Here is a 16,183-nt window from a genome sequence, read left to right on the forward strand (position 1 = left end):
TAATACATAATTAAAATTTTTTTTTAAGTATGGTAGACTGGGAGGATGATGGAGTAGAGCTGCACCTTCTTAATCTGAGAGGCACCTGAAGTGAAAGAGGTTTTGGCATCTTATAAGGACGCATGGGAAGCTTGAGTAAGTTTTGAAATACTCCAGAAAAGTTGGATTCTGGCTGAGCAAAGAGACAGCTGAGCTAGGTCTACATGTCAGTTTCCCGCATAGCCTCAACAAGACTAACTTAAAAGTCACAAAATTAAATATCTAATATCTAAATGTATAAATATTACATTTAGACTGTTCAATTACATGTGTCTTCTCTTTAAAGGAGTAAGTCAGACTGATAAAGCAAATCATCCCCTTGTGCTACAATGCATTTTAAAACACTTTAAAATTGGCGTTGGGCATTATATTTTGTTTATGCACATTGATCCCAGTTATAAATGGTACATTACCTTGCGTTCCTGTCCATAACATTACATTACCATGGTAAACCACGGCATACATAGTCAATGTTATGTGAGATTTATTAGAAAAGCAGCTGTCCGGAAATGACGCTTAGATTCAGCACAGCTCTGAGCCTGTGTAGTTATAGGCAAATTATATCTAATTGCATCACCTATAAGTGAAGTATACTTCTAATTATCCTCTTCCTACAGCTGTATGAAAATCAATAACCATAAGCCTTCCAATGAAATGCACACTGCACGCTTCCCCAGGTTCCTAATGAATGCAAATGGTTTGACCTTTCCTTGACAAGCTTGAATATTGTTTCATACTTTTGCCATTAAAGTTGCTGGTATCAGCAATTCACATTACAAACAGGAAAAAAGAAAGATGAAAAAGGGGGAAAGTGAGAGAATAGAAAGAAAAAGAGAAAGATAAACAAAAGGAGGGAAAAAGAGAAATAATCAATAATAAACATGATAAAAAAATTTCACAATACCAAGAGGAAATCAAAATTGTACAAAACAAGTGGCAGAACTTTCAGCATCTGAAAGCACATATTTAGATGAGGAACGTCTCAGTTGTTGCATAATGAATTTCTTTTATTCACGTACCTTTTTGTCTGAAGAGCCTCTCAAATCATCACGCAGATGTGTCTCTGCATAATTTTTATATAAATATTAGAGAAACACTTTGGTAATTGGTTTCCATCAAATTCATAGCCATTTCTTCTTGAGAGCAGCACTTTTTAAAAACAAAGGTTAATTGAAGTTTGGCTTTTGTGAAAGCCTCAGCAGGTGTTATATGCCACTTTTGTTGGGAGATAAATAGATTGATGATGTGGCATCAACTTTTACCCATGAGAGGTAGAACCACCATTTTAGCCTCTGTCTATTTAAAAGGGAAGACAGCTACAAAAACAGTTCAAGTCTTCCTATTTCTTGTAAGTATAATTTCTAAGCATATGTATGCATTATTTCACCTGTTTCTGAAACAAAAAAGTTGTCAGTTTTCCTACCAAGTTGTCAAGCTTTATTTAGCCTAAAATGCTCAACAGCAGTTACATTTTAGTGAATGTTTTAAAATACAAATATCAAGTGTTGTATACATATTCAGTCTTTTTTTACATAGTTGTACATATTTTACTAATTACTATATTTACTTTTACATATTTGTAAATATTTCGGAAATTACTATAGTTACTTTTACTATAATTACTTTTTTATATTTGTAAATATTTTACTTATTACTATAATTACTTTTACTATAATTTACTATAATTTTTATTTATGCCTACTAGACTTTTCATAGTACTTACTACTCATACTATTTTAGCACACTGAAAATGATATAATAAGATACAAAAAATTAAGGTGACCTCTTTTTCTAATTAGGTTAGAAGCCATGACTTCCTCTACCAATGTTAAACATCCATGAATCAAATCATACAACCTCCATTACTCGTGATGAAAATGACCTCATGGAGCCATACAATATTTGTACAAATAAATCCAAGACTTCTGAAAATTACTAAACACGACTATAATTAACATATTGAGGAAGCTCTGGCTGCCAACTATTGACACCAGACAAGAACTTACTCTGGACCCATATTATACCAATGTCATCTCTTTTATGACTGATGCATTATATTAGTAGATAGAAAGGCTGCTGCCTTACTTTTCTCAGTTAGTTTGGCTGGTTGGTGGCTTTACCTAAAAATGATTTTCCTTTTTTCTGTGAGATTACAAGACAGATGCTTAAGTATGTAATTGTGTGATGGACATTTGGGATACTGGAACAGGAAATTATTTAGAATACTGCAATGGCACAAAAACCCATATCAGGTAGAGTCCCTAGATTATGACAAAAACAATTTTTACGGGGGTTGAGATTGTTGTGACAGTATAACTGCACATAATAAATGATAACAGTTCAAGAAAACAGAAATAAGAGAACAAATTTCTATCCCACATCACCTTATACCCTAGAACTATGGTAATTCTGCCTTGGTAAGTCAAACAACAAATGAGCTTCACTAGTGGGATAACAAATGACCCATATAACCCATTTGAACTACTAGGACTATCAGGTTTTTGTCAAAAGTGCAAAATAAAATATATGTGAAAGCTATGCCAACATCTATATTGTTGATGTTCGTCTACAAAAGAAAAAGTTTGAAGTTCCAAAGTACAGAACATAATATTGAAAAAGCAGCATGCTGACATTTTAGAGTAGCCAACTAACCAAAGAACAATAAAGGATGCCTATTTTAATTTTATGAAACAAATGCACTATTAATATTAAATTGCTCACAGTTGTAATGTACCTTTAGTAAGCAACTGAAAGTACCTGCAGTTAAATTCAATTTTAGAAAAACACCACTCATCCTCATCAGCATCTTAAAACTAAACAGACCCCAAAAAAAGGAATGCACATGCTCACCACCTATGGTGTAATAGAGTGTATTCTGTTCCCACCTAGAATCTGTAGATTAACATTTTCCTCCATGATTCCCTGGAGGAGCATTAGTCTCTGCTTCACAGCACAGCATCGGATGCTTGTAGCTGAAAGTCCTGCACTTTTACTGGCAGATCCAAGTACCATCCAATCTACATCTCCAACATAGCATGGATTTGTTGATTTATGTTCTTTGCTGTGCAAAAAGTATGCATAAGTTTCATAGAATCTGATACCACACCTACAGGTACTGACCCAAAGTGTTAACTTCAAACTCCAGGCAAATACCTAAATACACTTTATAATACAGTGTAACTAACCTCTGTTAGATCACCATCATTTCCTAGTTTACCATTACTGTTCCTAGGTTAGCTTTCCCATTACCTATCCTAAGCGGAGCCTGGAGGTAGAGGGGTGATACAGGAAGCTGTGATGCCTAACTAGGAACTATATGTGTCAACTGGCTTCAATGTATAGTAAATGTGTTTTTAGCTGTTTGCACAGGTTTCTTTTTAAAGGTAAATTTACGGTACTGCTTTCCATAACATATAGTTATTATTGCAATTTACTGCATGTTACTGCTAAGTTAATTAGGACACATACTGATTATGTTCCAACCAATGCACTTGCACAACACGACACAATGTGTTTGCATTTTATGAGAAATAAAGTCCAGTGTGCTAAAAGAACAATAAATATAAAGAGTGGGCTGACTTGTGAATGCAACTCATGTTAATGTGCATGCAGCAACACACTGCAATAATGTAAAATCCGTCAAGCAGGTCTTTGCAATAAAAACCTTAAACATTTGAAAGTGAAGTACAGTGAACATAACCTACTCTATGATGATGTCTGGCTGTCTACTATTCATTTTTGAGACAACAAGGGGCTCCCTAAACTCCAATGCAAATATTTTTATAAACTGTGGTGTAATAAAGGTATTGTCTGCCTTTTCAACTGTCAATTGGATAAATAAATGAAAACATTGTTTTATTTTTTTTGACTAGAGGAGTATAAACTGTTCACTTAGCACAGTGGACTATAACTCTTCATCAGCTCTACACTATGTCCATAGCAGCCAAACATATAATTCACATCAGGTTTTCTAATAGTACATTTTTTGATAAAATAAATATGTTAGATAGCAAATGCAATGATGCAGATAAAGCCATTCCTAAAGATGAATAACATCTGCTGACATCCGAACTCTTAAAATGCTAGGTATATGGTTTGAATAGTTTTTGTAATCCTGAGTCTCATTTAATATTGAGCATCAGATGGCAGCCATGTAGCTGGTGTTAATAGAAGAAGTCAGCAATTAAAGTTTTTTTCCTCTTCTGACAGGTACTCTTTATAGAGACCAAAGGCCTGTTTTATTAAAACAATTCATGATTGGAGAAGATAGACTATCATGGAAGAATCTGAGTGATCCAGCAAACCTTGAATGCATCTGGTCCAGGATTGAAAACATTTTCCAACTAATAGCAAATGGTTTAAAAAAAATGATATTCCAGGTTTGCTGGATCACCCAGGTTCTCCCATGAAAGTCCATTCTTTCCAGTCTTGGAGAGCTTTAATAAATCAGGCCAAAATGTGCAAAGTAACAGTCTCCTTAAAGCTAACAAAGAAACATGATATTGGAGCCACAACAAAACTACCTCTTCTTCTAGTATTAGGAGAGAAGGTAAACTATAAAGTAGAGCACTGTTTGGACCTAAGAGACCTTGACCATTGTCACATTCTAAAAATATTGGTTTACAAAACCACACTGACCAGCTGCAGGCCAGATGAACAAGTCTTGTATTGGTATAGAATGCTCATACTAGTAATTTCAAAAAGTTAAATACATTTAAATGTATTCATGGCTATTGGTTACATGAACAAATAGCTAATCTTGCATCAAATGTAAAGATTTTTATTCACATGTTGTTGCAAGTAAATATGGATCTAGTATTCAGAAAAATTCTCAAGCAGATTTCTGAATATGACCTACTCCAAAACAGTGTGTTGCCTGACACAGTAACACAAAGTGTTTCATGAGATTATTAAGAACGTTAATCTAAGGCCAATATAAAATGACAAAAAAATAAGGTATAACTGTGAGTTGCATATGTTCTTGCTACTATATAATTAACAGATTTGTGTCTATCATGATCAAACATAATTACTTTGTGGCCCTGGGCTTCGGCTATCTAAAGCATGATTAGAAGTGGAATGTGAAATTACAGGATTAAAATACACATTCTTTCTACCTAAAATTAAATCTCAATTATGGCAAATTGTAGTCAAAGGTTTACCATAACTTAGATGAGTTTACTCCACAAGCATATTTTCTGTGTGATGAATGTTTTTCTAGGAGAATAAATGAGGTATTTGTTAAAGATGTACTGCACACACATCACAGAGGTAATAAAGTAAATCCAGACACTGCTCTACTCCCTTAAACTGCAGAAAATTAAAGAAAAATTCCTCCAAACTATATATCCTCCTTTTAGGGAAAATATGCAAAGGACTGATTTTACATTGTGTCTTCTCCAATGTATAGAAACCACAAAGAAACCACTATAGCAGATATACATGACTTCCTATGGTCCCTTAGTAAATATTCCAAGCAGCATGTACTAGTAACCCAGTGAAATATGTATAAAGCCTGTACACTTAGCTGAAGAGGAAAATTGGTCCAAAGTTGTAAGTTTGTCACCTACATTGGGTGGAAGTTCAACAAATTCATATTGGAAATTCAACTTTTTATTATTTTTTTCTTGCTTTCCATTTTTTCTGGATCACCCTCCAGCAAACCTGCAATGGATCTGATCCAGGATTGGAAACATTTGCCGACTAATAGCAAATGCCTTTTAGCATGGATTTTATATGATGTCAGGCTCCCGTGATCCCCTGCACAGCAGCACTCAAACTAGGTGGGAGGACAGGCAGCACTGAAAGACATTCAGGTGTGCTGCATGGCAAGGAATATGACAATAAGAAAAGAGAACAGATTGAGCAGAAGGGTTATCTTATATTTCTGCTGCTGATTTTTCATGGTTTTGTGATGCGGGGTGACCTAACAATACCAAAGGCTATGTGCGTGCTGAGGATGAGTTCACCTGAGTAGTAAATGGACATATTTGCTGATCATTTGGCAAAAAATACAGTTTCCTTGTATGTATTGTATTTGTTTGTTTAGATGGGAGTTCAGCTCTAAACATGCAATGAAAGCCAAGACAAGAAATACAAAATGATAAATAAGGAGCACAACAAACTATTTGCCCTCCTTAAACAATCATACAAATCAATCCAATAAAAGATATAAAAGAGACCATGAAAAACTGCCAGATGCAGTGGAAAAAAAAAAGAAAAAAGATACTAAAAGATGCTTGGAGGAGTTAATATGTCTCGGTTTGTGACGTAGTGAACAGACATCACCACTGTTATCCACCCTTGTTATAAGCCTTTAATGTTCTGAATGATTCCTTGTTACATCTTACTTAGTATCGATCTTCCAGGCATCCCTACCTATCCTTTACCCAGTGTGGTCACTGAACAGTTGAAAGGTTCAATAGGACGATCAGCTCCTCATCCACTTTTTCTCGAAAGCAATTTGTATTATGGATTTATTTTAATAGTGTACAGTGGCAGTTGCTGTTTTTACTATTAAAAAACAGTTTGATTATCTGACCCTGCTTACTTTATCTTTTTAGGTTTTGTGCACAGCCTTTAAAACGAATCAATAGACAGGAATTCCTGCACAGCATTATGTTGAAATCAATCTTAATTCAGACGTATTTATACTTTCCTTGCATGGTTCAGTCTCTTTTCTCTCCTAATTGTTTCTGCATTTTTTTAATAAAGCATTTCTAGTTACAGAATAATGCATGCCATTTTTTTTGCTTCTTCAATCATTTCAAAATTTCTCCATGTAATGACAAAATTAACTTAAATTCTCCTTGCAAAGTTGTTCTCAATTTGTATTCCAGGAGAGTACAAACTGCTAATGCGTAATGACCTTTTTTGTTCAATCACTATATAGCGCAATAAATATTCATCACTCCTGCTCCAAGTCTTCCTAATATTACTGCTCCTTGAGCCTCCAAATACTGAGTGTTAAAAATAGGATATAGGTTACCTATCAAAGCAAAAATAATGTGATGAGGCTAAACAAAAAGTAAAATATATACAAATGAATACAAAAGAAAATTGGTGTAAAACAAATGTATAAAAAAAGTAAGATCAGGCAAACTTGATGAATGTTGTACATGACAGAGAAACTGGCCCTGATTTATGAAAGCTCTCCAAGGCTGGAGAGAATACACTTTCAGAAGAGAAGCTGGGTGATCCAGCAAACCTGGGATGAATCTGGTCCAGGATTCAAAGTGTTTGCTAGCAAATAGCTAATGATTTTTAAAAATCCATTCAATTTTTTCTGGATCACCCAGCTTCAAAAGTGTATTCTCTCCAGCCTTGGAGAGCTTTCATAAATCAGGCCCAATGACCCTGATTTATGGAAGCTCTCCAAAGCAAGGTGATCCAGCAAACCTGGAACTGATTTCCTAACAGTCATTAGCTATTTGTTAGCAAATGTTTTTAATTCTAGACAAGATTCATTCTAGGTTTACTGGATCACCCAGCTTCACTGATGAAAGTGTATCCTTTCTAGCATTGGAGAGTTTTATTAAATCAGGCTCAAGGTTCTGTTTGGACCTTCATCCTGTTGTGCAGAGGTAGAAAGATTATGGAGAAGATAACTTTAGCCTGTGCCGGAAAACCATAAAATCCAACATGAGTTGACAGGTAGGACTTATTGGGTATTTTAATAAATAATCAAGGTAGTTATTATGACTAACATTTATTAAAAAATAGCATTCTATTCTTTACAAATAACTGATTTATGCTAACCTTTATGTACATACCATTAGACAGCTAGGGCTCCATTTATGAAGCAGTAGTGTTGCCTGCACATTTATATACACAATGGCTATTTTTTGCACCAACAGTTTTATATAATATTGATATTTTTTAAAATAATGTATGTAAAATCATTAAAAAGTAGAAAGGAAGAGGCCAGGTTACATTGTTAGTCATGGCCAATCTTCCAATCACAAAGTTCTCATTGCACCGATACCAGCATCTGATGTAAATAGGCCTTCTGTGAAACACAAACACATGATATATTTATTTAATATAATGCTTATATCAGTGTTGTAAACTTTTATACGCTTTGAGGAACTGAGTAAACTAAACCATCTAGATCTGCACAATACTATACCCTTTGAAAACAGAAGAACTATCCGTCTAAACTGTTGAATTTGACACAGATTTCTTCTTTGTTGTATCCAAGTATTGTTTCTGAGCAAATTATTGCTTTTAATGATCAGTTGTATAATTAATCTATACTTATGTCTATGGGATCCAGTATGAACATCACCTCATCCCATGACGTGCCTAAAGGTGCTACAGAACTACAAATGGGCAAAGCCGTCACCAGAAGCAATCCTGCATTTACAAAAAATAATGATCTTGGTTTCTATAGAGATCACTTTAGTGTGTCGTGTAGAACCATAGTAGACTAATGTAGCACAAATTAATGTTAAATGGCCATGAGAAAAGGTCCTAAAAGTATGACTTTGGGACATCAACATTTGCAACACCTTAAGTACATCATTCTATGATCAAGATATATCAAAATATATATATATATATATATATATATATATATATATATATATGTGTGTATTTTTATACACATACACACATACAGGCATGAGTGTCAGTGAAAAGCATGGACTGTGTCATCCTACATTAAACTAAACTATGAACAAAGAAGCTTTAAAACTCACCTGCCCCAAGGCACCCATTACTCTATTCTACTCTGCATTCAGCAGCTGCAGTCCCTAGCAAAATCTTCACATACACCACCTTCAGGTGTGCAAGATTCCTACATTTCCGGCAGTGTACTGCGGTTCCATAAGCTGACCCCCACTTCACTGCTGTGTCCTGTAGTAAGAGAACTAGGAGTCTGACATATTCAGAATCTTGCCTTCCACCTAATGAGACCACTGCTTTGCAAAAGAGTGAGGATCAAATGAAAGCAGGGGGCTTTTTGTCATGTATCTTGTTGCAATTTTCTGTGATACTATTTTAGAAAAAAATAGTGTTTTTTTTCATTGGTATACCCTACCACAAACATATAGCCTGATGTGGTAAACATCGGGCCTATGGTTATTTGGGTGTGTCCCATTTACAAACCATTTATAACATATCTACTGAAATTTAGAACGCAGAAAACATGGTGTAAAATTTATACATATATTCAAAGAAAAGTTGTGCAGCAAATAAAACTGCCCACATAAGTAATAATCTGCATGGTATTTCCCAGGGCAGGTTTACAAATGTTGACATCAGTAAGCTGATGTGTCAGATTGACAACACAGGTGCTCTTTCAAAGACAAGATAAATGTTGTCACACTATAAAGGAAACTGTCTGGACAAGAACCATCATGGCAGGGTAGCTACCTCTATATATTTGTTAAAATGCAATCAGATTTTGATTACTATTCTGCAAGCAATTACCCAAAATGTGCAATCAGAAGCTCCTTTTGCTTCAGTGGATCTTCATTTTCGAAAGTGCTGTACATGGTCAATTTATTTCTATTGTGCCTACATGTGCTACTTATACATAGTGTAAAAATGCACCAAAGTGGAGATCACTGGTCATCATCATTGTGGCTTCCATCAGCCATTTTTAGCATTCAACGAAATCAGATTTCTGTCTCTCCTGTGGTCCTGTATTCTCTGGCCCCATTGTTATTACTGTTCACAGCAGTGACATAGGTGTCAGTCTTAAAGTTATAAGAAACCAGGGTCTAAGTAATTCATTTACTTAGCAAAACTGTCACTTTTAGCTGGACTGAACAATTAAATAAATGAAAATTTGTATTGCATGTTTCAATGTTTTACAGGAACAGAATTAAAACATAGTCTTATCTCATGTTGAAAATAAGATTACATACAATTATGGCCTACAGTATGTAGTCAGCCATTCCTCAAGCTGAACCAAGAATAATTTCACTAGTTAGTGATATTGTTAGGGAATGAAGCAATACATCTGTGGTCACTGTGAACAGCCTGCCTTTTAAAGAATACTGGATCGGCCTTTGATACAGCTGCTTTCAATGTAGTACTTTTATAGACTGAGCCAGTATTCAGCATATAATCCTGTAGCTCTTAGTGATATCACAAAAAGAATTATTATGCCTGATGAATGGATAGGCTGCTACTTCATTAGTAGTGTTTCACCCACAAATATAACCATAAACCGTATGTGTGATAGGCACATCAGTCTGCAGTAAAATGAGGACTGAATATAATAAATAAATGTAATCTTGGATAAATTTACACATTAGTTAAACAGATAAAATTCCCTACCTGTTGTTGTAGGTTGTGGGCATTTGCTTGCACTGAAGCCATCTCTGTTTCATACTTGTGATTGGCCTGCTGAAGCCGGAGACTTTCTTGGACTGCCAGTTGGTGCTGATCTTTCAATGACGTCAATTCAGTCTTCAAATTTTCAAGCATTTTCCTATGTTATGAAAAGAGCATAATAATTAAATAATTACAACACAAAACCACTACAAAGTACACAATTTTGGGTTGTGTTTTTTAAAGCCCAACTGTAACTTTCCTAATAGCAAACTGTTTTTTTGCACCAAGTTTGGAGTGTTTTAGTTAGTTTTTCATTTACATGTTATAAATAATTTTACCTACATTTCCCACCAAAATTTTGTTAATTTTGTAACAAGCAAAAAGAGGTGGATTTTAACATGAAGTGCTATTTCCTGACATTGTTCAGTATCTTCCACAACACTTGCATGTACATTCCAGTGTTCACACCAACTCTTGTTTTATTTATTTTTATTCCTGAATGACAAAGGCTGTAAACATCTGGAGAAGATTTCCTTATAATTCCATCACATACCCGCCATACATAATAGACCTTGCAATGCTAAGCCCACAAACAGGTCATGAATATATATTGTCTATACATGCAATTTTGAGTCGAACATAAGGACTAATGTTTTTCAAAACAGAAACTTGCCAGAAGGAAATACAGATTAGTTTATGTGCACGATAAATCATTTTTGCACTCTGTTCCTAAAGCTTGGTGTATTGCTAGTAAGTCTTTTTTACATTCTAAACGCTGTTCATTAAAAATCTGATACCTAATAATACCTAATAATGAAGCAAGCCAACACTTTTACTTACAATCCAGAATATCCCAATATTTTAATTTAGTTGCTAATATTATCTACAAATTTTCTCTGAAAAATATGAAAGCAGAACTATTGGCATGCTTCTTAAGGGACAAATAATGTAACTTTGATCAGTAGCACCTAACCACAATTTGAAGCTTAATAGGGTTATTGGGTATTAAAGAATAATTAACCAAAAAAAACTTAATGCTGACCAGCACTTGTCAAGCCATTTTATCGGTTTAATCTATAAAAAACAAAATCATATAGTGTAAACTTTTTTCATTATTATGGTGGTCTTAGATGAAAGAATTGAGGTTATTTCTATTTTATCCCCATCTTGAAATTTACCATATCAATTGGATTTTACCCATCGGTTTACAAATTTCAAGAGCATCTTGTGTGCATAAAGCAGCTCTGGACGAATAAAGTGCCCATAAAAATACTGGGATTATTTAAGGCTATCTGAGGCAAATAGAGTTTACTTAATCCTGTTAAACATGAGCTCAAAGTAAAGGCTTACTTATTCTAAAAATTCTAAATTTTAATACCATGAACAATATTAGGTAAAAACACATTAATAATCTTTAACCTTTTTAATCATGGCTATAAAAATAACTATAACAAGAATATTCATAATGAATATATTATACTATTATATATTTTTTTTATTTTAGGTTTTTTTTGTTTTTTTCTTTTTTTTTTCTTTTTTAGAACCTCTAGTAAACAAGGACTATTGCGCAGCAAGGTTATAAAGTACACTCGGTACACACAAAAAAAATCAATCTTTAAACTGGAGATTTGGTCAGAAGTTTTACCTTTAAGTAGTAATATGATTAGGCAGAAATATCATATTTTCATAATGCCTCAGTTCAGAGTTTAAAAGTCTAAATTATTTTGCAAAGGAACCTTGCAAATATAACTATGAAAAGCAAATCAATAAAATGTCTATTCCTATCTATTCACTGGGGACCTCAGCTGCACAGCCGCACAAAAATCAATGCAACAAATTATTACGATTTCTAGCCGCCCACTGGAAGCTTTGGACAAGTATTTTACATGGAGCAGGTCTGAACTGGGATTTTTGCTTTTCTGCGGTCTATACACTGGGCTACTCATTAAGCTGAGGCTCAATAAAAATATATAAAATAACTGTGTCATGCAATTAAAAGCAAACCAAAATTTATCAATGTCTGAACTGTTAAGATTTTTTCTGACATATAAAAAATTAAACACTCGTAAATAAAAAGAATAAAAGTGAGTTTACCCTGTTATCTTTAGTTATTCTAAAAGTTATATATTATTATTATTATTATTATTATTAATAAACAGGATTTATATAGCGCCAACATATTACGCAGCGCTGTACATTAAATAAGGATTGCAAATGACAGACTAATACATACAGTGATACAGGAGGAGAGGACCCTGCCCCGAAGAGCTTACAATCTAGTAGATACTATTTATACTAATAATATATTGATACCATTATTTATTTTTTTCTAATATGACAAAATGGGACATCTAACAAACAATCTACATATTATTGTAGACGACAGGCAATCATATATTTTCAATGTATGCCTGATAGAATATTTTAAAATACCAACTTTTTAGACATTTTTAGAATTGTAATTATTTTTTAATAACACTGCACTGACGTAACACAACTAAGGAATGGCCACTACATTGTGTATGCCAATTACTCTTCCTACTGCATCAGAAATGTAATAGAACATTTTACATTGGTATATATTTTACATCAGTTATATTAAAGGTCAAACATAATCACTTGGGTACTATTTAGTGATATATTTAAAAAAAAGAAACGATGTAAGCAACAACTGTTGATACTTTTTGCTTAATATTATTAATAATTCATAATATTAAAAAAAGTGTTTACAGGTTCAGTTTGGGCCCTGGCTCCTGTAAATGGGGCATCATCTTTCACACAGTAGGAGGTCAGCTTCAAACACTTTGCAGATACTTTAAGGAACAGTGGCAGAGATTATTTTAAGTGCTTTGTAAAATGCATGAAGTTTTATTCACTAGACCTAAACTGCGTGCTCCACAACAACCCCCAGCACATGTTATGACTACACAAGTCGTCACTCCTAACTTTCAATTCAATTAAGAAAATCTAATATCCACACGCTGCTTGCTCGGATAACATTAAAGTGAGTTTGGGAAGACTTGGTAAGGCAATTTGAAACTTTTGCTACACTTGCATCTTGGTATCAGATTATTTTTCAGACTTAGTATTAAAAGCTTACAAAAAAGGGGATAGCCTGATACAAAATTAATCTTATTAAGGGGATGGAAGCAGTGACAAATGTGACAAATGACCACACTAAAATAAAATAAAAGCAAAACATCAAAAATTTTGTAACGTTTAAATCACCATGAGGCCCAATTATGTAAGACACACAATTCTGCTACAGATGAACTCTCTGGATTTAGGAATAAAACCTAAAAACTCAAAAGTAAAACATTTCATGAAGTACTGATATCCAGACGTATATGGTATAGTATTCATTTAGGAGTTTTAGAATTTTAATGAACTGATCATTAAACATATTGGACTCTGGCATGTGTCCTACTTTGAAGCACTGCAATGGGAGCTGATGCATCTATGTTGTTTGTTATAGGAGCACAGGGAGTGAACAGGGTTCTCTATACTAATTATTGAGCTCTTATCAAAGATTCAGTTCAGATTAAGTTCAATATGACGGTTATTTTAAGCAGCCATCCTTAAGTGAAGTAACAGGAAAGAAATGTAATCAGAGGATTCAGCATAATTTGGTACCATCTTGCTTTAAGTCAGCTTCTCTAACAAAGAAGAAGAGAGACAACAAGAGCCATATGTAACCTTTGTACTCTTCAGTGTTGGAAAATTAAGACTTTTGCCCCCACCGCGGTGCCATAGAGGACTTCTAAAAGGAATGCCGACACCTTGTTTCCTGAAACACGCTAAGAGAAACATGAACCCTTAATGCTGAGCTTAGCAATCTAATATTTACACATGCAATTGTCTAAATATGAACATACAGTAACATGCAATTCTGCAGTAGACAGAACAGAGATTAACTCAATTTCATGTCATGCACAGAGCTGCTAGACTGATAGATTATAGTGATCTGCTTTAAAATATGTCAGTGGTCACTCACTTGTATTCACTATTTTCTTCCTCGGAAGCTGTGAGACGTTCTTTAAGGATCTTCAGGTCTGTCTGGTATTTTCTGCTGTTCTGTTCTTGGCGAACCGTCTCAGCTATTTGCTTGCTTAGCTGATCTTGAGTTGCTTTCAAGCTGGATTCCAGTAGAAGAAGTTTTTCTTCTTGACTGGCAAGTTCTTGTGCTAAAGCATGGCGAGGAAAAAAAATCATAGCAAACAAATACAAAAAGGAAAATAAAGCTTGGTTTTACTTTAAGTTTTCTGTTTTAAATAAATAATTAACATTTATTATTTGATAACTTTTAGTGTACATTTTAATAATCAAAAAAGTATGTATTTCATCATGTCCCACTATGCTTTAACTCTTACTCTGCTGACATTAACCCCATACCGCATTCATTTTACACAGTTAAGGTTATGTTTGCGGCTGTTACCAACTTTAAAAACTGTACCGCAAAACTATTATAAATAAAATTAAAACATATATGACAGATAAAACCAAAAAAAAACATCATATTGTCCTGTTAGTTCATTTATTTAAACCAATTGCTGTGGTTGTTTTAAAGCACAACTAGTGATTTCAAGGTCAACCAATAGATGGCGCTCAGCAACCAGTTCAAGAACAAATAGAGCAGACACTAGCAGGTCTTTTTTTTTCTGCAAAAAAGCCATTTTAAGACAAAGACATTTCCCTTTGTTCTTTGTTGACCGCAGTCCAAAATGATATGTGGAGACAATTTGAATAAAAAGCTTGCTGCCCATCAAATACAAATATTGCCTGTTTCTTCAGCATAGCCTTTATTAAAAAATAAATATACAGTATAACTTGTTACATCTTCAACAGGAAATAAAAATAAAAATGTATATGCCATTCTATGAATATTGTATGTGCATGCTTTAACTATATACATATATACATGATACATACATGAATACATATCGGTCTATCAATGTATTTCAGAAAGCTGTGAACGTTAAAGATAAATTAGCACTATATAAATTATAAAATAATATACATTTTTGTTGATGGCCATATCTATCTATCTATCTGTCTATCTATCTATCTACCTATCTCATAAACTTGGTATGAATTTCTATATCAGGTTTTAATAATAAATTAAAATATATATATTTACAACATATTCTTGACATTGTACCGCAAAAATTAGCTAATTGCAAATATTTAAAATTTGTATACTTTGGAAAATGTCTGAGCCATTGTGGTGTAGGAATGAGCTAAACACTTTGATATTGATCCGAAAGGCCCTACTTTTTTTTATTTTCCTGAACTTGCCCGAAGGCGTGAGACAAGCATCTTAACTCAGTGAATTATCATCATCTGTCTTGCAAAGGTGGATATCATATAGCTGGATATCTGAAACATCTGGCGTTGAACAGAAGCACACTTTATGTATCTTAAAGATTAATCATGTGGCATCATTGATTACATTTTAAAAGGTTAGATATATCAATGGAGGAGAGCTGCAACAGAATCAATGTCAATAGTGGAAAAGTTTCCTCATAGATTCCTTGTTAATTATGTAGGCTAAAAATACAATTCAACCATTCCTTAAAAATAAAGGCATAAATAATAAATAAATAATAATAAAAAACTGAAAACTACATCATCAAAAAAAGGAACACCGACAATAAGAATATGCCTACTATATACTTATATGATTATATTAGGAAAAAAAGCTACCAATGTTCTTATAACACACTTTCTTTATGTGTGTGTATATCTATTTATCTATATCTGTAGTTACATAGTTGTGGCAGCCCAGCATGTAATTGTCCAGATAAGATATATATATAAATATATTTATTTATTTAGAAAACACACACACACTATATATATA

At 33.7% G+C, this 16,183-nt stretch overlaps 1 protein-coding gene across 1 annotated transcript in view; it reads right to left on the bottom strand.

Moving 5' to 3' along the window:
• The window catches only part of LOC140331915 (uncharacterized), a 209,268-nt gene that overhangs the window by 105,569 nt on the left and 87,516 nt on the right, over positions 1–16,183 (bottom strand). Inside the window, exons 15-16 of the mRNA XM_072413249.1 lie at positions 14,318–14,507; positions 10,327–10,480 (exon numbers count right to left, since the gene is read on the bottom strand). Of these exons, the coding sequence (XP_072269350.1) occupies positions 10,327–10,480; positions 14,318–14,507 (344 nt within the window). The remainder of the gene's footprint in view (positions 1–10,326; positions 10,481–14,317; positions 14,508–16,183) is intronic.

Source organism: Pyxicephalus adspersus, chromosome 5 (assembly GCF_032062135.1).
Source record: "Pyxicephalus adspersus chromosome 5, UCB_Pads_2.0, whole genome shotgun sequence".
Lineage (NCBI taxonomy): Eukaryota > Metazoa > Chordata > Amphibia > Anura > Pyxicephalidae > Pyxicephalus > Pyxicephalus adspersus.